The 26,790-nt window shown below is 45.8% G+C and overlaps 2 protein-coding genes across 6 annotated transcripts; one reads left to right on the forward strand and one right to left on the reverse strand.

Annotated features, from left to right (window-relative positions):
- Positions 1 to 2,475: 2,475 nt before the first annotated feature.
- IFT20 (intraflagellar transport 20) lies at positions 2,476 to 25,747 on the forward strand. 5 transcript variants are annotated; one of them, XM_008579523.1, is made up of 5 exons: positions 2,476 to 2,611; positions 6,784 to 6,912; positions 8,086 to 8,171; positions 8,685 to 8,788; positions 25,504 to 25,747. In XM_008579523.1, exons 2-5 carry the CDS (start codon positions 6,786 to 6,788, stop codon positions 25,589 to 25,591), a joined length of 405 nt encoding a protein of 134 aa, XP_008577745.1. In that variant the 5' UTR covers positions 2,476 to 2,611; positions 6,784 to 6,785; the 3' UTR covers positions 25,592 to 25,747. The 5 variants fall into 5 exon arrangements, with proteins under 5 accessions (XP_008577745.1, XP_008577746.1, XP_008577744.1 ...); XM_008579524.1 differs by lacking the exon at positions 2,476 to 2,611 and adding an exon at positions 2,635 to 2,863; XM_008579522.1 differs by lacking the exon at positions 2,476 to 2,611 and adding an exon at positions 6,183 to 6,496 and having other exon boundaries at positions 25,510 to 25,747.
- Positions 11,354 to 18,294, reverse strand: TMEM97 (transmembrane protein 97). Its single transcript, XM_008579518.1, has 3 exons — positions 18,127 to 18,294; positions 12,939 to 13,083; positions 11,354 to 12,056 (listed from the first exon to the last, which is right to left on the reverse strand). The coding sequence occupies exons 1-3, from the start codon at positions 18,292 to 18,294 to the stop codon at positions 11,797 to 11,799; spliced, it is 573 nt and encodes a 190-aa protein (XP_008577740.1). The 3' UTR covers positions 11,354 to 11,796.
- Positions 25,748 to 26,790: the final 1,043 nt, after the last annotated feature.

Consider the following 26,790-nt stretch of genomic DNA (forward strand, 5'->3'; position numbering starts at 1 on the left):
AAAAAAAAAAAAAAAAAAAAAAAAAAAAAAAAAAAAGAAGACTTAGCATTTACTGTGCTGCTGCTGTTGCTGTGTTCCAGGAACTGAGAATACAAAAGAGAATACAGAATAGTCATGTCCCCATGAAGCTTAAATTCTAGTGGAAGGAGACACACTGCAAACAAGGAAATGAATAAATAAGCAGACAATTCCAGAAGGTGCTAAATGCAATAAAGATAAAACAGTGATGGAGTGGGTAGGGAGAGACACTAACTTAGATAGAGGGACAGGGAAAGCTTCTTTGGGAAGAAGACATTTCACCTGAGGTCTGAAAAGAGCATTCCAGACAGATGGAAAGTTCCTATTCGAAACAAGTTTTAGGAACAAAAATAAGATCAGGATAGCTAGTGCAGAGAAAGCAGGGGGAAGTTGGTTTGATGTAAAGCCAGGGAAGGCAGGTGCTAGATGATACTAAAGAGTTTAAATTTTACAGTAATTGCAATACAGTATAGGAATCGATTGGGGGGGTTCTAAGCAGGGAGTGGTATGATCTGATTTATTTATATTTGAAAAGATAACAGTGGCTCCGATGTAGGGAATGGGTTGTAAATATGAAAGAGAGGAAGTGGGAAGACCAGAGGAAGCAGTAGTCCAGGCAAGAAATGATTAAGGCTTGGACCACACTGGTAGCAATGAAGACAGAAAAAAAGTGGAATCGGGGGCCGGCTGTGGCTCACTCGGGAGAGTGCGGTGCTGATAACACCAAGGCCACGAATTCGGATCCCACATAGGGATGGCCGGTTAGCTTGCTGGCTGAGCGTGGTGCTGACAACACCAAGTCAAGGGTTAAGATCCCCTTACCGGTCATCTTTTAAGGAAAAAAAAAAAAAGTGGAATTACCTCATTTAATCTTCATAATATGTGGGAGTTTACAGTTGCTCATCATATCTTACAAGTGCAACCCAGAGGCAGGGCACTTGTTTTCCCAAGTTTACTGCTCCACTCCCCAAACAGTGCTTAGAACAAGGCCATAAACATTTTAAGTATTTGATATATGTCAGTTTGCTAGACTGAAATTGTCCCTGAAAAGATCTTTAGGTAGGTCCCTCAGAAGGGTAGGTCCAAGGAAGGCCAGAGTGGGTGCTGTGTGAAGTAGTGAATTCCTTTGGCGGTTTGTCTAAGGACACTCTCATTTGTCTTAGAGTTGAATATGGGTGAACTGAGCCCTCATCGGGAGTCTACCCAATGACTAAGTAACACTAGAATGGTATGAGATCACCTTATCTTCCTCTGCCCACCCCAAAGAAATAAATCCACCCTTTAATAGGTTTTTAGCAAGTTCCCCATGTATTTTGTGTCTAGCCCCAATTTTCCAGGATCAAAGAAAGCGCCCATACATGTTCTGTGAAGCAAAGGAACTCAAAGGCTAGGCTTGCCAACAGAGGAAGACAAATACAGAGCTAATCTATTCCTTTCCTACAAAGCAATTGCTTTGAGCCCCTGGATGACGTCACTCAGATTCTGCCCAGACCAATGAGTTCCAGGAATCCTGTAGCAGGTGACGCCCCAGAAAGTAACTCCAGTGAGAATGAAGTTTCCATTGAAGCCACAGTTCTCTTCCTTCCGGACTTTGTGTGTGAATATTCGCGGATGCCTGGGGCTAGGGGCGGATCCGTGTCTCACTCAGCGAAGCTAATGGGAACTCAAGCAGAACAAAGGGCAAACAACCGCGGAGGTGCAAAGAGGTGGGGTCCTAAAGGAAAAAGGACCCAGGAATCCGTCACACGCTGGGTGCGGTGAAGGGAAAGGTGATTTGGCTAGGGAGGGCGGATCTAGCAGAAATCCTAGGTGTAAAGCTTAGGCTTCATCCAAAGGGTCCCGGAGAAATTTGACGACACCCAGCCTCTCTTTTAGCCAGCGGAGGCTCATCCCCAGCTCGCCAGCCACCCTCCTCAGCACACGGAAACCCAGACCGGTTCCGACACCCACACCCAGTGGAGGATTTGAGCTCTCCATCTCCCCTACGCCGTCCCGCGCCTTTTGCCCAGCACCAGGCGGGACTCTCTTTGCTCCAGCCAGGGTCCGTCCATCCCTTCCCCTAGGGCATCGGCAGGCCCGGCTCTCACCGTCTCAGGGGCGCCTCTCCTCTCAGCTGGGTGGCGAGCTGACTCTGTGCCGCCCCTGGCCTGTGGCCGCCTGCCCGCCAGCAATCCCGAGCCGTGAGCTCACATCCTGCGCCCGCCGACTCCGCCCGGAGCCGCGTCCCAACCCAGCCAGCCGCGGAGCCGGAGACTACAAGGCCCGGCATGCACAGCACCCTATTAGGGGGTGGGGGCAGAGGCCCCCGAGAGGCTTCTGTGGCGACCGCGCAGGTACTTCCGGCAGCCTTTCCAGCGCAAAGACCTCTGGGCAGACCTCCCTCCCCGCGGGCTCTGTTTCCCAGCAAGCTCTATGGGAAGGGCGGGGGCAAGTGCTTCCGGTGTCAGGGAGTGACGTCGTGGGTAAACAGGCGCTGTAGCCGTGGCAGCGGCAGAGGCTGACCCGTCGAGGCCTAGTTGCTACTGACCGGAGAGAGAAGCAGCCTGCAGACTGCTCTCTGGGCCGCAGCACACCGCCGCTACGGGGCCGGCAGGTAGGACGTGACTTTGGGCTGCGGAACAAGGCGGGCCCGGGCGAGAGGAACGTGACAGGCCCGCGGTCTGAGGAAAGGCAGTCCCAGGCCGAAAGAAACGTCCCGGCTCTTAGGGAGCGGTTTTACATCCTGCTTAGGCCTGGAGTTTGATGCATTGATGCTCGCGACGATGTTATGAGGAAGCTGCGTTCAGGGAGCTCACATAGTTAAGGACAGAGCCAGCTCTGCCGCCCAGGCCTTCCTTTCTGCCCGGTACGCCTTCCACACCCTATGGACGGAGCCGGCTCTTAGTACTTAGCATGGATCTGGGAGACCCAGGGCGCAGGGAGCGTGTCACCGTCCTCATCCTCAGGGAGCATTAGTGCCAGCGCTTGTGCCCAGTGTTCCTCAGGTGCTCGACAGGCGCGTGGTTGGGAGTTGGGAGAGAATCGGATAGTCGGCTACGAACCTTCTCCCTACACCCCTTATGCCATCTTACCCATTCTCGTTAAGGTATTCCCTCCAATCATATGGTTGGCCCAAGCCCGATACCTGGGAATCACGCCTTACTCTGTCCTTAACTCTTTTCCAGCCACCACCTTCAATCAATCCGTTACTAAGTCCTGTCAATCTATTTACAGAACATCTCATCATTTGTTTTCAGCTGCAGGCTGAATAGTTACTGCAGTAGCTTCCTATCTGTTTCCACAGTCGTTCATTCCACAAACATTTACCGAGTGCCAGTTATGTGCAGGCACCATGCTAGGTGCTAGGGTTACAGTGGTGAATGAGGTAGGCATGGCCCGCCCTCTTGTTCCCTCCAATACATTTTCCAGGCTGAGGCAGACTGATCTTTGCATATCTGACTATGTCCCTCTGCTGAGAATCCACTGGCTGCTTATCAGTTTCATGACAACATCCGATCTCATTACTGCAGCTTTCAAAGCCCTCCACTATACAGTTCTAGTCTACCTTTCTGTTCCACTCATCCTTTTGCTCACTGTTTCAATCACACTAGCCTTTCAGTTCTTGGAATGCATCAGATTTCTTACTGCCTCCGGATCTTCACATGTGCCTTCTTTCCTTTTGCCTGGAATGCCTCCCTTCCTCCTCCACTTGACAAACTTTTGGACATCCTTTAGGTCTCCGTTTGACACCCTCCTGCCCCCCATGAATTATATCCTCCTACTGCATCTTCACGTAGCATCATGTACTTGCTTTTCATCATACTGTTATTACAATCTGTGATTGTTTACTGTCTGTCCAGAGGCATTTTCTTCATTGCTCTATCCTGAGAGCAAGGACTCAGTAGATGTTTCTGAATAAATGTATTCTCTCAGGGAAGGGAGTGGAAGTTGAAGGAGGAGTTTACTCCCTCTTGTTAGCTGAATCTTTCTGGAGCAGCTGGTTTGACTACTCACCACCTGGTAGCTCTTAACTACTCAGACTATATGTATAAGAAGAATAAGCAGGAAGACAGATTTTTTTTTTTTTCCTTTTTGTCTTTTTTCGTGACCAGCAACGGATCGCAACCCTCAGTGTTGCGCCCGTACCGGACCAGGACTGGCAACGGGATCGCAACCCTCGGTGTTGCGCCCGCACCTCGCTCAGCCAGTGAGCGGCCGGTCTGTATGTGGGATCCGAACCCTCGGCGGGAGCACTGCTACAGTGTGCCACTGGGCCAGCCCAGGAAGACAGATCTTTTTTTTTTTTTTTAAAAAGATGACTGGTAAGGGGATCTTAACCCTTGACTTGGTGTTGTCAGCACCACGCTCAGCCAGTGAGCGAACCGGCCATCCCTATATGGGATCTGAACCCAGGGCCTTGGTGTTATCAGCAGCGCACTCTACTGAGTGAGCCACGGGCCGGCCCCAGATCTTTTTTAAAAGCCCAATTATAAGGAAGCTGTGGATGATTAAAATATTTCAAAAGGAAGATTCTAACTCACTTATTTTAATGGATTCCAGTGAGGTCAAAGGCCAGAGTCATACACAGACAGCCCATAGAGTTGCATTAGTTGGCCCACACAGTGTTGGATATGAGTTTTTTCCTTTACTTTAAATCTTGAATTAGATACCAACATTTAGGTATCAGATTTCTGGTCCTCTTGAAAATCAGTAGTTCTGGCAACAGTGAAATTTAATTCTATTTCAACTACTGCTCCTCCTGTGGCAAACGTGCTCTGGACCGTCACTCCCAGAATCACCCCATTCAGAACAGGACTTCTCTAAGGAAGCTGAAAGGGAAAACAGGTGAGGCTGGGAGAAGTGGGAGCAGAGGGAAGGGGGCTGGTACAGGGCCAGGTGATGGTAGCCTTTGGAACACATGGGTTTTGGGATTGGCATAGCAGCCAATGGCAAGACCTAAGTAGCATTGCCTACCTTTTTAAACAGGGCATGCACTCTCTGTTTTTCATTACTCGTGTTGTTCTTTTTGAGCCAGAAGAATGGTGAGTTTTCAGTGTTTTCTTCCCAGAACTGAGGCATCCTGTGGACCAGGAGTGCACGGTGGCCTGGGAAGGGTGAAGGTATTTTTGCTGGTTCTCTGTTGCCTACAGAAAAAAATTCAAACTCCTCAGTTTGGCACACAGCGTCTTCCCGATTGGGCTCCAGCCCACCTCTCCAGCCCCATTCTCTTTCTTTTCATCTCCTAGGCAGGGTAAGTCCTTTCAGTGATTTCAGGCCTTTGTCCACTCTGTTTTCTCTGCTTACAATGCCTATCCTTGGCCTCTTAAGTTGGTATGTTCTTGCTGACACTTAATTTCTTTTTGTGTTTGCTGCTAGGAAGAGACTGACCCAACTCTGATTCCCAATTCAGGCAAGTGTACAGTATTCTTTTTTTTTTTTTTTTTGTCTTTTGCCTTTTTCCGTGTCCGGCAACGGATCGCAACCCTCAGTGTTGCCCCCTACCGGACCGGGAACCGGCAACGGGATTGCAACCCTCGGTGTTGCTCCCGCGCCTCGCTCAGCCAGTGAGCGGGAACCGGTCTGTATGTGGGATCCGAACCCTCGGGCGGGAGCGCCGCCGCGCTTCCCAAGCGGTGCACTTATCCAGTGTGCCACCGGGCCGGCCCAAGTGTACAGTATTCTGTAGCATCCATTTCGGGTAATATTATTTCTCTTGGCTTCTTTTGTTATTTTTTTAAACCCTAATTTTTTTTTTTTTTCTTAAAAGATGACCGGTAAGGGGATCTTAACCCTTGACTTGGTGTTGTCAGCACCACGCTCACCCAGTGAGCAAACCGGCCATCCCTATGTGGGATCCGAACCCGTGGCCTTGGTGTTATCAGCACTGCACTCTCCCGAGTGAGCCACAGGCCGGCCCCATAAACCCTAATTTTTAATTCACTCAGATTTCTTCTTTTATTTGCTTTTTGTGTCGTTCAAGTATGTGTATTTGAAAAGCCTTTTTATAACATTTTGGGTACAAACGCAGGTACTTCAAAAAAAAGAAAAAGAATTAAGAGATAATATAAATCTTTCCATGAACTTTTTGAAGATGCTCGTAACTGGGGATATATAAAAATGATTATGGCTCACAACTTAGGTCAGATGTCACTCCTTCACCCTAAGTTAACTGTCCTATTCTCTTCCAGCTCTGTAGTGATATTTCTGTAAAAGCATCTAACACATTATAATTGTTCAGTTTACGCGTCGGTCTTCCTCCAGCTAACCTATGTGCTCCTCCAGGGCGGGCACCATGTTGCATTCATCTTTGTACCCCCACCATCTAGCAGTGTTGGCATGTAGTAGACACTCAGGAAATGTGTGTTGAATGAACGATGCCTGTGACAAGCAACCGGACTTTACTCTTTCCTGACCCTTGCTTCTATGACACACCTCTTCCTGACTGCCACTGTCACCCCTTCAGAGCAGAACTTCTCTAGGAAAGCTGGAAGGGAAACAGGTGAGGCCCAGAGAGGTGGAGGCCGAGGGAAGGGGGAGCCTTCGGAACATCTGGCATTGGTGTCCAGGGGCAGGAGTGGGGCTAGGCTGGAAGGAGGCATTTCCTTGGTGGCTTAGAAGTGATTGGGGGCTTGCTGGTTAGAATGCAGTGCTGATACCACCAAGGTCAAGAGTTCAGATTCTTGTACAGGCCAGCCGTCAAAAAAATTAAGTAAAATCCTGGCTCAGAGGACACAGTCCTTTAAAAAAAAAAAAAAGTAATTGAGGATTGGGCTGGTTTCTCTGCAGCTATGGCCAAGGACATCCTGGGTGAAGCAGGGCTGCACTTTGATGAGCTGAACAAGCTGAGGGTGTTGGACCCAGAGGTCACCCAGCAGACCATAGAGCTCAAGGAAGAGTGCAAGGACTTTGTGGACAGTGAGTATTATTTGGGGAGATATGATGCCACTTAGCTTTGAGCTGTTCCAACTGTACCCCCACTCCCAACTGCAGCTCTTGACTCTGCCAGAATGGAACTGCTGGCTCTCTGGAGGTTGAGCCTGGCCTATGTGAATTACCATGGGCCACCCACCTTGGCTGCCCGACCTCTTATGCTGTCGTGTAGTCCCACAGAGCATCAGTCAAACCAATCATTGGGATGGTGGGTGGGGGAGGGTGTTTTTAGATATGTCATATTTGACTTTTTGCTCTCAGAAACCATAAACTTCATGGAGGCAGAACCATGGCTTGGTGGTGGGAAACAGAACTAAGTTCTCATGATTTGATTTCTTGGGAGAAATAGTGTTCTCAGTGGCAGACTCTACATTATTTGGAGTTAGAGGTGATAGCTGAAGTTTGTAGAAGCAGCTCAACAGACTTAATGAAGTCATCTTTTGGCTGGAGATCTCCAGGAAGCCTCTTGTTCCAGCAGTCAAGCAAGCCCAATGCCAGTAGACACAGAGCCAGGTCTAGCTAGAGCAAAGCATTTCCGGGCCTTCTAGGGGCTCCCTAGGTTGTGGAGAGAGCTTGACTGGTGAAAGTTAGCTTGGGTTCTGTTGCCAGTCTTGTGTGAATGCTGTCCCACTTCTCTGGGCCTTAGTTTCCCCTCAGTAAAATGGGCTTCTGTCACTACAAGGACACTTTAAAAATAGATTAGATACTTAAAGGCTGTGAGCTCTTAATTTGCTCTGGTTATAGGTGGGGAGCCCCCATTCCCACCATTAACTGAAGTCTGGTGTCTTACCTGTGGCTAGTCCAGCGGCAGTGCTCATGTGCTGAGGCGGTCCTTTCATGAACAGTGCTTTGTGCTGCTTGTTGCTCCTGGGGAAACAGGATTGGGGTGTATCCGGAGGATGGGCCTACCAGGGGCCTTTGTAGCCTGAAGTAATGCCGCTCACTGGCTCAGTGGGGTCTCAAGGTCTAGGTATGTCCCCAGCCAGCCACTTTTCTCTACGTTCAGAACAAGGGTGGGAGACTTGGGCCAGCAGGCACCAAATTGTTTCAACAAATTAGAAGGGGCAGTTAGCTTTGCCCCCTAATTGCCTCAGGGGAATGCTGAGGGGGCATGATGATGCTGAGGAAATAAAAAATGTTTTATTTTTTGCCCAAAAGAAATTGGCCAGTTTCAGAAAATAGTTGGTGGTTTAATTGAACTTGTTGACCAACTTGCAAAAGAAGCAGAAAATGAAAAGATGAAGGTAAGATAAGCACATCTTCTGTCTACATCTTGGGGATGGGGGGGGAGGAAGGTCTTTTATTTAATTAAAACAGAATTTTAATAACAATTTCTGGTCTAAGGAGCCTACTGAACTTACATACCAGTACTGTCATTATTTCCTTTCATCTTTACATCAATGGAGATGGGTGGTTGTATCCTCATTTCATAAAGGAAGAAATGAAGGCTCCCAATTGTATAGATGACTTGGCAAAGGGCATAAGGCCAAATAGCACCACCAAATGGGCTACTGAGTACCCATGTGCCTGGCTCTGGGAATATTCCTAGATCTGCCTCAGAGCTGCAGTCCAGTTCTCATCAGGCACTCTGAGATCAGTAGGTTAATCCTCCTGACTTACCTCCAAAGCTTTGGGGCTCCAGTTTCTTTTTCCCGCTGGGCACTGATATAGCTTCCAAATGGCATGTCCCCACTTTGAGGACTTAATGCTGTAGAGTTTTAACAAATAACTTTCTTCGGCAATAATGTGTTTCCTAGGCCATCGGTGCTCGGAACTTGCTCAAATCTATAGCAAAGCAGAGAGAAGCCCAACAGCAGCAACTCCAAGCACTAATAGCAGAAAAGAAAATGCAGCTAGAAAGGTAAGAAGTCATGAGGTAAAGCAAGTTCTTTTTTTTTTTTTTGTCTTTTTGTCTTTTTCTGTGTCCGGCAACGGATCGCAACCCTCAGTGTTGCCCTCGTCCCGGACTGGGGACCGGCAACGGGATTGCAACCCTCAGTGTTGCTCCCGCGCCTCGCTCAGCCAGTGAGCGGAACGGGAACCGGTCCGCATGTGGGATCCGAACCCTCGGGCGGGAGCGCCGCCGCGCTTCCCAAGTGGTGCACTATCCAGTGCGCCACCGGGCCGGCCCATAAGCAAGTTCTTTACTCAACTGAAATTCCTTCTCTAATGATCATGTCTTGTCCCTATTCTTCCTCAGTTTTCCCAGGAATAGCATCTAACTTGTCATCCTGACTTGAAGATTTTAAAAATAAAATATTTGTTAGTAAGGAAATAGAAAATTTGTTAATATCAACCGACCTCTGGTGGTTGGAGCATGAAAGTTCAGGTAGCAAGGGTCCACAAAGTTGGCTTGTTCTCTGAAAGCAGGCTTTCTTAGGGCTGGAAATTTCTCATGGCAGCCCTGGGTAGGGTGCCTCTATCTTTCGTATTCCTCTTTCTTTATTCTAAACTTACACCATTTCTTGGAATCATTTAAACCTCTACATTCTTCTCTAGAAGTGTCTGTGGTTTATTTCACCCTTTTTCAGGGCTTCTAATAATTTTGTTTTTCAGGTATCGGGTTGAATATGAAGCTTTGTGTAAAGTAGAAGCAGAACAAAATGAATTTATTGACCAATTTATTTTTCAGAAATGAACTGAAAATTTCATTTTTATAGCAGGAAGGCCAAAAAAAAAAAAAAAAAAAAAGACACCTCCAAACCAAAACCCTCTGTACCATTCCAGTGACCTGACTAACAATCTAAGTATGTCATGTGAGATGGCGTGGAAGGCACACAGCCCTCTGAAGGCAATACTGCAAGTCTGGGGGAGCTTGTTTTAAATGTTGGTGGCCACAGTGCAGGTTCTTACCTCTTGCGTTCTTAGTCTGAACTAAGCACTCTGTAAACTTTTTTTTTTTTTTTTTTTGTAAATTCATAAACTTTTGGAAAGAAAAGCAATGAATTACTGTTTTCAAATGGCTGGATCTACCTTTTTTGCCTGGTGTCTGTGAAGTATGTTTAACACTGGATTCTCTAGCTCCTAATCCACAAAACCAACCAGGCAGGTGTCAGCAGCTACCTTTTATTTGGACCAGATGCACGAGTCAGACAATACCACCAATAATCAGATCAATATAAGCTGTAAGCAAAATGGGCAAAAACAGAGAGAACTGACTAGACCTGTTGTCTACCATCTTATTTTTCTTTTTTAGGGTTGGCCTTGAGCAGATTTAGACAAAGCTAACGGAACACCAAGCACTAAGGTGAAGAAACCCTATATGTACACACTGGGCATGTCATGCCTGGCTGTCCCCCATCCCCTCTACTGAGAACAAGATAGGAATGAATAAACTATTAGGAAGGATGAAGGTATTCATTAGGCAGCACACTCCCAAATCAGGCTTGACACGCCAGACTTCAAGAGTAAAGGGACTTGTGTCAGCTGGTTTCTAAAAACATGGAAAACTAAGATTTGGAAACAGGAAGATGAACAAAGTGACCTTTAAAAAATCTCTTCTCCAGGCAGAGCCCGTGGCACACTTGGGAGAGTGCGGCGCTGGGAACGCAGTGGCGCTCCCGCCGTGGGTTTGGATCCTATATAGGGATGACCGGTGCGCTCACAGCACTCACTGGCTGAGCGCAGTGCGGCCGGTCTCAAAAAGGACAAAAAAAAAAATCTCTTCTCCTGGAAGGTGTGTTTAAGACAGAAACAAAATGCCTTCTAGTTTAACCCATTTTTTTTTTTTCCTTTTTTTTTGTGACTGGTAACGGGATCACAACCCTCAGTGTCGCGCCCGTACAGCGACCAGCAACGGGATCACAACCCTAGGTGTCGCGCCCGCACCGCGCTCAACCAGTGAGCGGACCGGTCTCTATATGGGATCTGAACCCTCGGTGGGAGCGCTGCCACATTCCCAAGCGCTGCACTCTACCGAGTGCACCACCGGGCTGGCCCCTAGTTTAACCCATTTCTGACTGAAAGTCATGCCAGGGCTGAACCTTAAGGAAAACTAAACTTAAACGTCTTTTGTATATTTTCTTTTTCCAGGTATAGAGGTGGAGGCAAGAAAACACGACATAGTTTTTAATGAATATTTAGATGGCATAATTTCAAATTCTAAAATGGCCCCAAACATCCCTCTATTCATTTTGCTGATTGGTGACATGCTATAGAATCATGAGCCACGGGTTTAGTCATGTGTATATATGAGGGTACTTCAAAAAGTTCATGGGAAGATTTATATTATCTTTTTTTTTTTTTCTTTTTGTCTTTTTTCATGACCGGCAACGGATCGCAACCCTCAGTGTCGCGCCTGTACCGGACTGGGACCGGCAACGGGATCGCAACCCTCGGTGTTGCTCCCGCACCTCGCTCAGCCAGTGAGTGGCCGGTCTGTATGTGGGATCCGAACCCTCGGCGGGAGCGCTGCCGCACTTCCCAAGCGGCGCACTGTAGCAGTGCGCCACCGGGCCGGCCCTATATTATCTTTTAATTCAATTTTTCCACAGACTTTCTGAAGGACCTTTGTATACTGTGGGTCGAATGACTCAAACATGTCAAGCAGGCCATGTTCTTGGAAGTTTATCTAGTTTCTGGTCTGGTTCTGCTTTCGCAATCCTGAAATGGAACTTAGGCCCATACTGAGGTATTTGGCACCACTTCCCTCTAACCTAGATCACACCTCTCTGCTGGTCGGTCTGTTCATCCCAGTGCCGCTGGAAGTTAAGGGTCATGTGGCTCCTGCCATTATCTTGCTCTTGTGCGTTGCTGCTGGTGTGTTTCAAATGCTACTGAAAACATGGGTTCTGAGCAGTTTTCTTTGTATTGGGTCTAATAGGCAACTGCCCTGTAGGCATCTCTCCCCACTGCCAGTGGTTGTTTCCCTCATTTTTTCTTTCTTTTCTCCTCATTCTTGTAGTAGGGGCTCCGCAACATGAAAAGGAGTAGTATGAGAGGGATGATTAAGTAGGGGGCATAGACAGATATAAGAGTCAGTCGTTCATGGAAGGTCTCAGGTCTTTGTCCTTTGAGAACACTGGCTTTGGAGAAATCCTCAAGTAGAAATGTGGAGAGAATTGGAATTAAAGTTGTCATGGTATGAACTGAGTAGATGATGGCAGGGATACGGATCCACCTGCAGCTTCCTGAAGTAGAAGAGAAAACAAGGTGAGGTCTGTTCACGACATTCTCCACCCTGTCTCTGTTTGCCTGTTCCCTTCAGTCAAATCATTCTACCCCCTTCTCCAAGTGGAAACTCAGAACAAATGGAAAACTGTTGTGTTATACTGCCCAACATGCAAACTTATGTGACAGCTGGGACCCCAGCTTACTGTCAAAGAACCAAGGGTGGAGGTGGGAATATAATTCAGAAAAAGTAGGGCAATAAAACTACCATTACCAGTTAAACTTGTTTGGTCTAAAATGCAAGAGGAGAAGGAATCCCTGCCCCACAGAATCTGTTTGTTAAGTAATTATATATATGTGAGAGGATCAAGAGATGGGTTCAGTGACTCCAGGGAACTCCAGTGGGAAATAAGCTTTTTCAGCTGTACAAGCTTAGTTACCAAGCACACAGGTATGGCCACCTTCTTTATAAAAACATTAATTATATGAGAACACCATAAGAATTTTTAAATAAGAAGTTAAGCCATTTAGGAATTAGCTTGATGCTACTGCTTATAAGTCAGTATGTTACTATCCAAAGCAGGAATATAAAAGCCAACCATAAAAGAAGTTAATTCTGTGGGGAAAAAAAGCAAAAGGGAATAAGTTCATCCTTTAAGTGGACTCAGGTTTCATGTACACGAGAGAGATTTCCAGAAAACTGAGGCAGCCATGCAACCCAGCTGACCACAGACATTAGCCTGAGCCACACTAGTGTCTTTACAAGATCTGTCCTGGCTATTTCCACCAGATCCTATGGTGCCCTCACACAAACTACAGGGATCACTTTCTACTCCCTTGGAGATATTTTCCCATAAGATTTCTGGACCCTGATTTCTGAGCAAAAATGGGATCTTACCAACCTTTGAAGAAGGCATACATTGCAACTGGAAAGAAAGGCAGCTGAAACACAAGCTCGCAAAACAGGAAGGACTTAAACCATGCTGGGGGATCCTGTAGCAGGGGGTCTTTGAATTCCTTAGCATACCACTTCAGCAGGTTTCTAAACTGAAAAAAGATAATGATCATGATGAATTACAGCCACCTGGCCTGGACAGCCTCAGCCGCTCCAACTCATTTGAAGAGTCTCTCATTAACCAGCCCCCTTGGCAGCAGATGGCACATACCCAGCTGGCTTTTGTTATACAGCCTAGGTAGTCATTTGATAAAAATTCACTAGCTCTAAAACTCAAATGTTACCTTCTCTGTGAAGTTCTCCTCAACTCTTCCAGCCCCTTCTTTGTGGTACCCAACATTTGTTCATAACTTCATGATATATATCCAGGTGTGTTGTCCACTGTCAAGAGCACACAACATACCTTGCACTTAGGCTCTCCAGATGTTGCTGAATGGAACAAAGGAGACATTTTCGCAAACAATATCATTCTTTGTAAAGAAATGATAAATGTGAAAACAATCCTGACATTTTTCCTTTCACAGCAGCCAACAGTACACCAAACTCCAAAGGCCAGATTCTCTCACATACCGAAATGGGGCTGGCCCGTGACTCACTTGGGAGAGTGTGGTGCTGATAACACCAAGTCAAGGGTTAAGATCCCCTTACTGGTCATCTTAAAAAAAAAAAAAAACCCCAAAATGAATTTCTTTTTGTGAGGTTTGGGGGTATGTGTGTGTGGAAGCGGAGGTAAATCTATCTACTGTGGAGATGTAATTTTATACATTTTAACTCTAATATGGCAAATATGCTCCTTATTATTCTTAATTCCTTTGATTCTAATTATTTTCTCTTAGGACAGCAGTAGGATATTTGTGGAAGAACAGACTGTGCTCCAAACTACAAATTATACAACTTCTAGGCTATGGCAAAGCTTGAGAGTTAGTGGTCTCAATTCTAGCTTGGTCCCCACCCTTGTAATTACCCTGTCAGATAAAAAGATGCAGATCCATGTTGACATGGCCACAGGCAGAAGAAAGAAGCAGTAGTTTCAGGTTGCCCAATTTGTGCTTTTACAGGAGCCCAAAGGGCCTACATGGACTACTGAAGGCCTGTTGTATTTAACCTCCTGGAGGTGGCCTTGTCCTCACACACATGCCTTCAAAGCCAAATAAATGTCTTGTTATGATAAATAAGGGCAACTTCAAGGTAAGAATTTATCTTACAATGGAAAATCCAAGGATATTTTTCCTGTTAATTTTTAATCAAAAGATAAAGGCTCACTATTGTGAAATAGAGGCCTTATTGCTGCAAGCAAGCTTTGAGCAAATATCCAGAAACAAACGTTCTGTTAGCAAATATTTAATTTCAGAAAGGCTCGGCTAGATAACCAACTTATTGACCAAATGATCTCTAATTCTTTACTTGAAATTTAAATTCATAGCAATACCCTTTGCCTCCTAAGCACTTTTCAGGATACTAACATGGTTGGAAATACTCATAAAGGTGAAGTCACTGCCCCTCTCCAGGGCTCTATTTCCTTATTTGTAGAATGAGCAACGTGGACTAATTTTTTTTTAAGGTCCTTTTCTGCTTTTTAGATTTACTTTACTGGAGGAAACTATCTGCTGTAAAAGTTTTACTGCAGAATTTAAAAAGCATTCTGGTCTACTTTGTATACAATTGTCTATTCAATTTGAATACAGTCTCTCAGATCCACCTGTTTCATAAATTGAGGCAGACTTGTACAGCAATGTAATTTCTAAGGGCTGTACAATGAGATTAGAGAAATTTTAAAAATCAGCCAGCTCTTGTAGTAATCAAATAGGACCCAACCACCTGATGACAGGAAGCGGTCTGGATTAAGGGTGGGTGGAAGAGAAGGCCCAGCCACCCCCAAGAAGAGTGGTGAGGAGTATGGGACCTGTGGACAGAGAGCCTGGCTCTGGGCGAGGCTCTTAATCTTGCTAAGCTTGTTTCCCCATCTGTACCTACCTCACTGTTGGTAAGAAACAGTGAGTTAACACAAGTACATTTAGAACAATGGCTAACATGTAAGATTACTTAATTGAAGGTACCTGATGCATATTTAGAGATGTTCAAGTTTAATCCTATTAACTTGCCATTAATTATTCATATTAGTTAAGACCACCCAGAAAGGCAATAAAACTGTTTCCATTTATACCTGACTCACATTTGACTCAACTCACCACCGTTATCCATTAAAGGATTTACCTGGCCTGCACACATGGCTTTCTAAACCAGGGGTTGCTGCTGAAAACCTTGCACTACTTTAATTTAGAATGAGAACACAGGCTGATTTCAGATCCCGATACTCATCTGTTTTTCCTTATTTTAACAGAAGCAATGTTAACCAGTTCCAAATGATACTAAAAATGCTTCCCATCTTTTTTGGTTTTTTGGCAGCTGGCCAGTATGGGGATCCTAACCCTTGACCTTGGTGTTATAACACCACACTCTAACCAGTTGAGCCAGCCCCCCTCCCATGTGTTAATCCAAACTAAATTCTCTCACTGTTTCATAATAAGAGTTTTTCCAAATGTTGATTTGGTTCGAACCAAGGAAAAATTGTAATTTGCAAATTTTAGCCCAACCACTATGTAATCTCCCACAGGTTTTTTAGTTCTAGGGAAAAATTCCATCTATTTAGGGAGGGAAAACAACAGATGTTAAATTTTGGCACTTCTCAAAGTGAATCTGAGAATAACTCACAGTTTTAATATTATTATTTTCCCACTATAGAAACAACAAAACCATCATTCCCCACCCAAAGCAACAAGAATGAATAGAGAAACATGTCTTTCAAGCTGGGATGTGCCCACCCTCCATGCTAATTAATGCCTACAAACAGTTTCTGCCAGATCCTGCCTGCACTGGCTCTTAGCCTCTTTCAGTAAGTCAACATTAGAAAAAATAAAGCATGAACTGACCAGTTAGCTCACTCAGGAAAGTATGGTACTGGTACCACCAAGGTCACGGGTTCAGAACCCCATACCAGGCAGTGACCAAAAAAATCACGTAAAATTTTACCAAATCAAGTATATACGTTTAAGTGGGGTGTTTATGATGCTGGGCACATTTCAATTGTAGTCTGTGCATGGTGATCAAGAAGGACTTGTGGGAATGGCACATTCAGAAAGGATAGAAAACAGCTAAGTCTAGAAAGGCTACATGGAGTAACATGCTAATTACTAAGTATGAAAGGGACCCATAACATCCACGATTGTGCACAGGCAGACTGCCTAAGTTTTGCTGGCCATACAGTTTTCAAAAACCACAAATGGCAATAGTAGGCTCTCCTTTCTTTGGGATAACTAATGGCTAGTACAGAGCTGTGATGACCTCTGTAGAGAGTATGTACTATCTGGCCCTATGTGGCAGGCTGAATAATGGCCCCCAAAGATAATCCACGGAGTCTGTGACTTTATTTAGCAAAAGGGACTCTGCAGATATGATTAAGTTAAGGATCTTGAGATGGGAAGATTTTCATAGGTTATCTGGTGGTCCCTAAATGTATTGCAAGTGTTCTTATAAAAGTGAGGCAGAGAAAGATTTGACAACAGAAGAGAAGACGGCAATGTGAAAACAGACTGTAGTGATGCAACCCTAAGCCAAGAAACACTGGGAGACACCTCAAAGTGTAAGAGCAAGGAACAGACTCTCCCCTAGAACCCTAAGAAGGAACCAGCCCTTCCAGTACTTTGACTTTAGATTTTTGGCTGCTGGATGATATAGGAATCCAAACTTTTGACCTTGGTGTTAAAACACCGCGCTCTAACCAACTGACAACCAGCTTTGATTTTAGCCCCTAAACATTCGTTTCAAACTTCTGACCTCCAGAACTGTAGAGTAAATTTGTCACAGCAGCAATAAGAAATTAATACACCCTGTAAGTGTTTGAACTTATCATTTAACCCAACTCTCAATTGACAGTTGAGGCTACAGAGGCCTGACTTGCCCAAGACACTCAGCCAGTTCTTGGAAGAACAAAGTCCCCTAACTGCAGTCCAATGTTCTTGCCACACACCACCTACGATTTTCCCATGGAAAAGGAGATCTGAGGTCTTCCCAGTTATGCTTGGTTAGAAGCATACAGAAAGGAGATTTATGGCAGTGGGGACACATTGTTGAGCAGTGGCTCTTAACCTTTTTGGGAAGGTGAGACTCCTGGAAAAGTTGATGGAAGCTATAGATTCTCCTCCCTGAAAACAGAAGGGACACGCAACACCACTGAGAGTTGGTGGACCTCAGGATAAGAATCCCTGCTCTTCAGAGAAAAAGTATTTTAGGAGAAACAGGCAAAATCAAATCTTTAGGCAGACAAGTTAGTGTTGCTCACAGTTCTACAGACAGGTTGGAGATGCATGGAACTGAGGACAGGAATTCCACATTAGGTTTACAGGGTCCAGATAAAAATAAACCAGGAAACTACAATTGTATCTCCGAAAGAAAAAAAAAAAAAAAGCATTAAAGCAAAGTTTTAGGTAAAGAATGCTCTCCAACAACCAGGAAATGGAGCTTTTCACCGTTATTTCTGCTCAGGTGATCATTCCTACTCGAATCCAATTAAAAGGGCCTACTTGAAAAGGTCTTATTAATTTACTCCTGAGCTTTTGAAGTTGCTGAATGAAACTTGAAGAAGTGAATGCCCAAGCAACACCAACCAAGGTGCTAAAACTTTGGATGGTCTAATTCTACTCCAGTTTTTTCTTTGGGATTAGACGTATTTAAAAGCCCTTCCAAAAAACAAACTTTAAAACAAATCCAACACGTGATTTTACACGCTGGTTCATCCAGACTATGTCCCTCAAACACTTGCCTAGAGGTGGAATTGTGGGAGCCTTAAACATACCCAGGATTAGAAATAACTTTAAAGGGAAAGAAGCATCTGCCCCTTGCAGCCTGAGAGAAGGGTCTGGGATAAAGAAAAAGCCAGAGGAAGCCGTCGCGTTGAAGCCAGTTACGGAGGGAGCCGGAGGATGGGAAGGACAATGGGGCAGAACTGGAGCCGTGGGTGGGCGAGGTGGGAGCGGAGGAGGGGAGGGCCTGTGGGTCGCGAAGGCGCAACCGCAGGGCGCGGAGGGGCCTCCGGAGACGCGGCGAGCGGCGGGCGGGACCGACCGGGCGCCCCTCACCTCGACCGGGTAGAGTTCGGGCGGCAGCACCACCTGCAGGTCCATGAACAGGGTGATGGGGATGTGAGAGAGGAAGTAGAGGCCCAGCAGCCACTCCACGCAGCGCCTGGCCGCCATCGTCCGGCGGTTGGGCGGGCAGGAGGAGACGCCGCGCTCGCCGACACCCATAGTACTCAGGAGAAGGGCCGAGACCGCGCGTCTTCCCGGGGCCCCGCGCCAGCGCAGCCGCTCCACCCCGCGAGGCCTCCGCCGGCGCGCCCATTGGCTGGCGGAGAATCAGCACGCAGGCGGGGGGGCGCCCGCAAACCGTTTCCATTGGCCGCCGGGAACGGGGCGGGGACGGGGCGCGCTGCGTGTAGATCCCAGACGCGGGAGGTAATCGCCGGCGCGGTGCGGTGGCGGCAGGCGGCAGGTGGCGGCAGGTGGCGGCAGGCGGCGGCCCCCTTCGCCCACGGTCCTTTCACTCACTCGGTCCGTGTGGTACGGACAGCGCCTACAATGAGGTGGCAGGCCGGACGGCGCGTTGTGCCGGGGTTCAGGGGTCCTGGAAGCCTGCCGAAGGATGCATAAGAGGTAGCCAGCCTCAGCTCAGAAAGAAGCAGAGGGAACGAGGGATTAGGAGGGAAAATGGACAGGACTTGGTGACTGGCTGTGGAGAACGAGGGAAGATCAAGGATTCATTTACTCTTCCAGCAGATGTTGATCTTCTGCTCTATGCTGGGCCCACGTCTGTCTTGGGACAGGATGGATGGGGCTGCCATTCGCTGAGAAGAGAGGAGACGGGGGGGAGTGAGTTCAAGGGCAGGTAATTTGGTTTTGGCCATGTTAACACTGAGCAGTCTGCAGCATCTCAGTGCAGGTGGCTAGTAGGCAGCTGGATGAACCTGTTTGGACAAGAGGATTTCTGAGGCATCAGCGTTTGATGGGAGTTTTGAGAGCAGAGGATCTAGAAGTGATCCTAGAAAAGCTCCAACCTCAGGGGTCATGGGAGGAGGGCACTGAGATGGAGATGGACAAGGAGTCCCAGGGAAGGAGAGAGGGTCAGGCCATCCGTGGCCCTGTTGAGAGCAGTTGTGGTGTGGTGGGGGCAGGGCGAAGAGTGAGGAATTGGGGAAACGAAGGCAAGGAATGTAGACGTCTGGTCATGAACGGGAGGAGAGATAATGGGGCAGTAGCTGGAGAGAGCTGTGTTCCAGAGAGGGTGTATTTATTTTTCATATGAGTGAGACTTGAGCTTGCTTACATGCTGTTTCGAGTATCTGGACAGGGAAAGAGGTAGTTCTTACAGGAGGAAGAGAGCAGGAAATGTGGCTCAAGGCCCCCAAGAAGGTGGAGGGAATGGAAGGATTAGGGTTAGGTCAGAGGTAGTCTGTGCTCCTCCACAGGGGGCACCATGGGATGAGGACAGAGGGCCCACTTGAGGTGAGTGGCCATTGATCCTGGAAACCCCAGTCTCCTAGGCTGTATGTTTTTCTCCACTGTGGAGTCTGCTCAGAAAAAGGCTGTTAGACTCATCCAGAGTTGGGGTTTAGCAAGACAAGGATGGTTTTGACAAGTTGAACAAGAGGGTGGTTGAAGTGATGGAAAGTGCAGTTCAAGCTGGACAGGGAGAGACATGAGGCCAAAGAGGGCTGGAGATTGGGAGAAGTTGGAGAAATGAATGGATTAGAGGCCTTGCCGAGGAGATGTGCTAGTATGATGGCAGTCACTGGGCCAGTGGGTGTCAAGTTTTGGAGATTATGACAAGAAGGTTCAATGTCTGAATTCCTGGTGTCAGGAAGAGATTCTGCCCATGGGAGGGTGTGGCTGAAATGGAGTGGAGGGGAAGGTCTTTGGAGATGAGGTCAAGAGACAGCCCAAAGGCCCCCTAGGATGGTGATGGTGATTGGATGGAGAGAAGGCTGATATATAAAGGGAGTAATCTGGAGGAAGGTGGGCATGGGCTGAGGTACGGCTTAAACCTCAGAGAGTGGAGGGGAGATCATGTGGATGTGGCCTTGGGGAGCAGGGAGGCTGGTGACCCTGACCTCAAAGAGTTGAGAAAATGAACAGACCATGCTGGAGAGGGCTGTGTTGTTTACCGGGGGGAGGGTGTTTACCAGGGGAGGATAGTCAGAGCAGGAGACACAGCAAGAGAAGGACGTGGAGGCTCCTTCTGGGGTGAAGAGCAAGGGATGAACAGCATACGTTGCTGAGCATTGTGAGAACATGAAGTTCTGCTAACCCCTGGGCTTCTCAGGTCAGCCTTGCCCAGGACCTCAGAGCTGGCAACCAGAGCGAGAGAGGGATGTTCAGTGCTGTTCTTCTTGCTCCAAGGGGGTGACCGTGCTCAGGGGAGAGAGCTGTTTCCCCTGCACAGGCGCTCAGGCAGGGAAGACTCAGAATTAGCTGCTGCTTCTTCCAGAAAAAACAAAAGGCCAGTGCCTTGGGGAGCCTTAGGTTACCTAAGTAGAGAGCCTTTTTTTTTTAGGAAGTAAAGCTTTACAGGTAAGTTCCTCCTTCCAGGCCTCTACTCTGGCCTCTAGTTCTATATATATAGCTCCCCTCTTTCTCCCTTCTTGAAACCATTCACTTGAAGGAGAATATGAAGAGCTGGGAGGACCGTTATAGATAATCTAGGGCTTACCACTGCATGAAGAAACTCAGGCTTGGAGAGGTATTTGTCCCAGGTCACAAAGTGAGTGACACAGCAAGGATTAGAACTCAGTGTCCTAACTCCCAGCCCTAGGCTCTAATAGGGTCTGAATGGCATTTAGTTCAGGTTCTGTGCCTGGGACAGAGCAGCTCCCTCTCCCATAAGTCTCCAGGCCCCTCCAGACCAGGACCAGGGCCCAGGAGAGGCCTGGTCAGGCTGGAACACTGTGTACATGGCTGTACTCGAGAGGGCCTGGCTACTGTGTGTTCCCACCCCCCAACACCCAGAATGGCTTTAAGAACGTGGTAGCACCTTTTAATATACAGAGTACAGACCCTGTACTCCATGTTGATTATAACTGTGTGGGGTTCCTAAGCTGGGCTTTGCCCAGGAAACATGGTAAGTGAACAGCTGTTAATGTGACTGCTCCTCAAAAAAACATCCAGCCAAGTATATTACCTGTAGATAAAGATTTTCAAGGTAGACACTTCACTGGAATGCCCCTCCATCCCCAAAAATCTGTCCAACAAAAAGAAAAAAAATTCTATCCAGCTGCTGTCTTCTGTTTGAAATGCCTGTAGTGGGGGAACTGCAGCTCTGAATTTATGTGGTCAGATAAATCTTAGAATCCAAATGGCCCTGGGAGAGGCCAATTAAGGAGGAAGAGGACATGACTAATCTGCAGTCATTGCCCAAAGCACCTGTTGAGGGACAGAATGACTTCCCTGTCCTGATGAGAATCGTTAAGTTAGTGCCTTTTGAAAATTATTTGTATTGAGATGAGATAGATATCATTAGTCCAACAGTGGACCCATGGTGGGAGAAAGGGAATTCTAGCATCCTCATAAGCCCAGCTGGAAGGTGTGTGAAGGCCTGTGCCAGACTGGCCACTTTCCTCTGGTAGCAACTGTACAAAGCTCTTTCCTCTCTCCTCTGCTTTTGCTTCACTTTCCTCTCTACTTAAAATGCACCCACCCTTCACACTCCACTCCTGCCTTCTCAACTCTTCATCCCTGTATTTTATAGCCTAGTCAAAGGCCAGCCCCCAGTTGCCTCCATTTGGTGGCACTGCTACCTCTGAACCTCTGTGGCACTCTATGTCTCTGAAAGTTTGTCCCTTTCCACCCTGGGCAACGCTGATCTGAGTACGTGTCTCTGGACATGTTTCCCACTAGACTGTGGGTTCCTTGAAAACAAAGACTGTGAGGGGCCGGCCTGTGGCTCACTTGGGAGAGTGTGGTGCTGATGACACCAAGGCCACGGGTTCGGGGCCCTGTATAGGGATGGCCGATTGGCTCACTTGGGAGAGCGTGGTGCTGACAACACCAAGTCAAGGGTTAAGATCCCATTACCGGTCATCTTTAAAAAAACCCAAAAAACAAAGACTTAAGCATCCTGATTTTACTAACAAAATGGGGGCTCATTGTTGAGTAAACTAAATATGAAAGTCAGACTCCTCTGCTATGTGCAAACTGTCACCTAGTATAACAGAAGGGAACACCTGGTGTAAGAACAGCCAACAAATGGCACAATGTAGATATATTTCAAGAGGCTTTGCTGCTATGGAAAATGATAAGACCTAGAAAGCCACTGTGGCTCCAATCAGCAGATAGCTTCACACCTCAAAGCCAAAATATTAGATATTCATTAACAAAAGCTAAGATTCTGTCAGTGCTGGAGGCACAGCAAGGGGGTTGTATTGAGAGATTCAGAACGATCTCCTTTGAGATCTATGGGTTTCACCCAAGGCACTGGGCAGTCTTAAAAGCAAGTTGCTTTAAAGGCAAGAAAAAGCCATGTAGAAGGAATGATAGAATAGGAAATCACTATTTTCCAACCACTAACATAATAAATAATTGGGGCAAAGATCATCAATAGATGCCATTGGATGAAAGTTTATTGTTATGTCTCAAAACATCTCTCTACAGACCACTTATTACAAAAGGAAGACTTATGAAGAGATCTGGCAATCACAACCTTGAGGCTTTCCAAAAACGTTTAACCTGAATCTAAACATGAAGGAAACAATCAGATAAATACAAATCTTTGTGGGACATTATAGATTACAGTTGGCCATGCACCTTCATAAATGCCAATGTCATGAAAGAAGAAAAGGTAGAAGGACTCTCGTATATTAAAGGATGTTAAAAAGACATGACAACCAAATGCAAGATGTGATCCTTAATCCTAAATTGAAAAAAAAAAAAAATCACCTATAAATAAAATTTTGGCAGCCTGGCTGGTTAGCTTAGTTGGTTAGAGCATGGTGTTGTAACACCAGGGTCAAGGGTTTGGATCCCCATACTGGCCAGCTGCTGAAATAAAAAAGTAAAATAAAATGAAATAAAATTTTCAGGGAAAATTGGAGAAATTTGGTATGATAATGGAATTGTAGTTATATGGGATAATGTCCTTGTTTTTAGAAGATACATACGGGTGAGGTTTCATGTTCTGTGAAAACAAAAAAGTACATATATTTGTATGTACATAAATGTACACACATATATACATGTTTGTATATAGAGCAGGGAGGCCCAGTGATGACCACTGAGCTGCTGCAGGAAGTGCCCCAGGATCCCAAGCCAGGGCACTGGGGAGCCGAGGGTCTCAGCCATGACCACACCCCCCACACACCAGCAACCAGCCCAGTGATGACCACTGAGCCACTGCAAGAAGTGCCCTGGGCTCCCAAGCTGGTTTGGTGGGGAGCCAAGGGCTTCAGCCACACACCCTCATATCTTCTGCAACCAGCCAGTGATGACCACTGAGCTGCTGCTGGAAGCCCCCCCGGTCTCCCAAGCCAGGGTGATGGGAGCAGAGGGGTTCAGCCATGCCCCCCTGACATCTGCATCCAGCCCAGCAATAACAGCAAGGAAGCTCCTTTATCCCCCCTGCAGAAATGAGCGGGGGGGGCGGGTGCGGGTGCCATGGGCCTCCACCATGCCCCCCCTTCCTCCTCCTCCCACCCTATTTCCTTCCTCCCCCATCCCCCACCCCCACAACTGCTCCAGAACATCTTAGAATGTAAACAAATAAACTCAAAAAATAATAGTTTTTGGGGCTGGCCCGTGGCTCACTCGGGAGAGTTTGGTGCTGATAACACCAAGGCCACATATAGGGATGGCCGGTTAGCTCACTTGGGGGAGCGTGGTGCTGACAACACCAAGTCAAGGGTTAAGATCCCCTTACCAGTCATCTTTTAAAAAAAATAATAATAAAAATAATAATAGTTTTTGGCGGGACAGAGATAGCCAACCTAACTGCCCCCTCAAAAAAAAAAAAAAAAAAAAGATTTCCTTACTGGAAACTTATTAGTCCTTCTTACCATCCTCAGGAAAAACAGAAAAATATAAGAATTTACAGTTTAGAGGAGAAAAAAAGATAAAATTTTACATTTTAATACTGTTGAATGAAAAAGATCTCCTATTCATGGATCAGTGATTAGTTTGTTAATATGGCAATATTCCCCAAATTGATCTATATATTCAGTGCAATCCCTCTCAAACTTCAGCTGGCCTTTTTGCAGAAATTGACAAGCTGGTGCTAAAATTTATACAGAAATGCAAGGAACCCAGAATAGCCAAAATAATCTTGAAAAAGACAGACAAAGCTAGGGACTCGCACTTCCTGATTTCAGAACTTACTATAAACTTTGGCACTATCATGAAGATAGACATGCAGATCAATGGAATAGAACTGAGAGTCCAGAAATAAACCCCTACATTTATTGTCAACTGATTTTTTTTGTGTCCTTAAAATGTTTTTATTACTTAAAAAAGAGAGGCTGAAAATAAAGATTGCCTAACGATTAAACATCTTTCCATTTGTAGGACAGCACAACTTTATATATTTTGTATACATTTCAAAATTATGGTAAAATACACATAAGGTTTACCATTTTAAGTGTACAGTTCAGTAGCATTAAATACATTCACAATGCTGTACAACCATCACCACTATCCATTTCCAGAACTTTTTCATCATCTCAAACTGAAATTCTGTACCCATTAAACAGTAATTTCCCATACTCTACCCACTCCCCAGACCCTGGTAACAACCATACGTGATCAACCATTCATAAAGACTTTCTATCTCTGTGAATTTGAGTAAGTATCTCATATAAGTAGAATCATACAATATTTGTTCCTTTGTGTCTGGCTTACTTAGCATAATGTCTTCAAGGTTCATCCATGTTGTATCATTATCAGAATTCTGTTTTAAGCCATTGTACATATATACAACATTTTGTTCATGCACTAACCAATCGATGGACATTTGGGTTATTTCCACCTTTTAGCTATTGTGAATAATGCTGCTGCTATGAATATGGGTGTAAAAACACCTGTTTGAGTCACTGCTTTCAATTCTTTTATGTATATACCCATAAATGGAATTGCTGGATCAAACTGTAATTCTATGTTTAATTTTTTTGAGGAACTGGCATACTGTTTTTTCCACAGTGGTTGCACCATTTTATATGCCCACCAGCAGTGCACAAGGGTTCCAATTTCTCCACAGCCTCGCCAACATCTTTTTTGGCGGCTGGCTGGTAAAGGGATCTGAATCTCACCAACATTTCTGATAGACCATCACAAGTTTTAGCTTAGCGTAAGGGCAGCCATGTTAGAGCTTAATGCTGAGGAAAGAATTCTGCTTGCACAATAACTATCACTGCAGTTTGTAGGAGTAATAAAGCAAGGTCATAGCTCAGCAACTTGTAAAACTAACAATCTTGTTTAAAGTTGCAGGTGTTTGGGGAAGGAGATAAAGCCAGAGCCAAGAAGTCTTGACTCCAGGCTTCACAGGACAGAGCCCAAGGACGGATATTAAGACATGCTGATCTACACATAGTCACTGACCCCATCCCTGTTGCAATTTTTCACTACACTTCTTCTTTTGTCTTATATAACCCGCCCCCCCAACACTAAAACCCTAAAGTGAGAGAAAGTCTCAGACGTCTGATAAACTTCCTGTCTTGTTCCAACATTTGAGACTGATGAGTCTTTTGTTTCTGAGTAGAGAGCAGTGGGACCTGGGCTCTGGTAATATTTCTACGATACTTTTGATAATATTTTATCTTTTACTTGGTGTATATATATATATATATATATATATATATATTTTTTTTTTTTTTTTTTTTTTTTTGGAAAAGAAATTTATCACAGTTCCTGTGAAAGTGTTTCATCCTCTCTCATTTACTTTAAATATATTTTTGCTAGAACTTTGTAGCTGCAGATTCAGGCTAATTATAATTATGGAAAATAAACTAACAACATATAAACTAATTCAAAAGTCCTCACTGGCAAATCAAGCAGTCAAAACAGATTTGCCTTCTGTTGTAAAAAGTCTGCATTAGGGCTGGCCCCATGGCGCACTCAGGAGAGTGTGGCGCTGGGAGCGCAGCGACGCTCCTGCTGCAGGTTCGGATCCTATATAGGGGTGGCCGGTGCACTCACTGGCTGAGCGTGGTGCGGGTGACACCACACCAAGGGTTGCGATCCCCTTCCCGGTCACAAAAAAGACCAAAAAAAAAAAAAAAAGTCTGCATTAATTTTATACATTTCCACAAAAACTACCTCACTTCTCAATTTTAAGACAGACACAGGTGTGCCATGAATTTGCTGCCTGGGTGAAATAAAATACTACCAGTCTCAATATTTCTCCCTAATGTTATCTTTGCTTTAATTTCAAGGGGTTCTCTCAGGATTTATGTATTATTTGACAATAGTGAGATGAAAGAGGTGAAGTCTTTATAAACAAAAACCTTCAAATTGTCCTTTTACCTGCCAACCGAGGAAGATTTTACACCCAGGAACACTGCATCGGTACTATCTAGGATGTGTAAGAAGTATGTCTTTTCTAAGTGGGAGAATGGCGATTGTGAAGAAGGAGGGGAAAAGGAAACCCTGAAGGGAAGGAGGATGGGGATGGAAGAAAACAGTGAAGTTGACTCTTAAAAACAAACATATGTGTCCATGTACCTGCTGTTGAGTCTTCATTTATCCCCAGGGGTGTATGTATCCCCAGTT

Source organism: Galeopterus variegatus, unplaced genomic scaffold (assembly GCF_000696425.1).
Source record: "Galeopterus variegatus unplaced genomic scaffold, G_variegatus-3.0.2 Scaffold1903, whole genome shotgun sequence".
Taxonomy (NCBI): domain Eukaryota; kingdom Metazoa; phylum Chordata; class Mammalia; order Dermoptera; family Cynocephalidae; genus Galeopterus; species Galeopterus variegatus.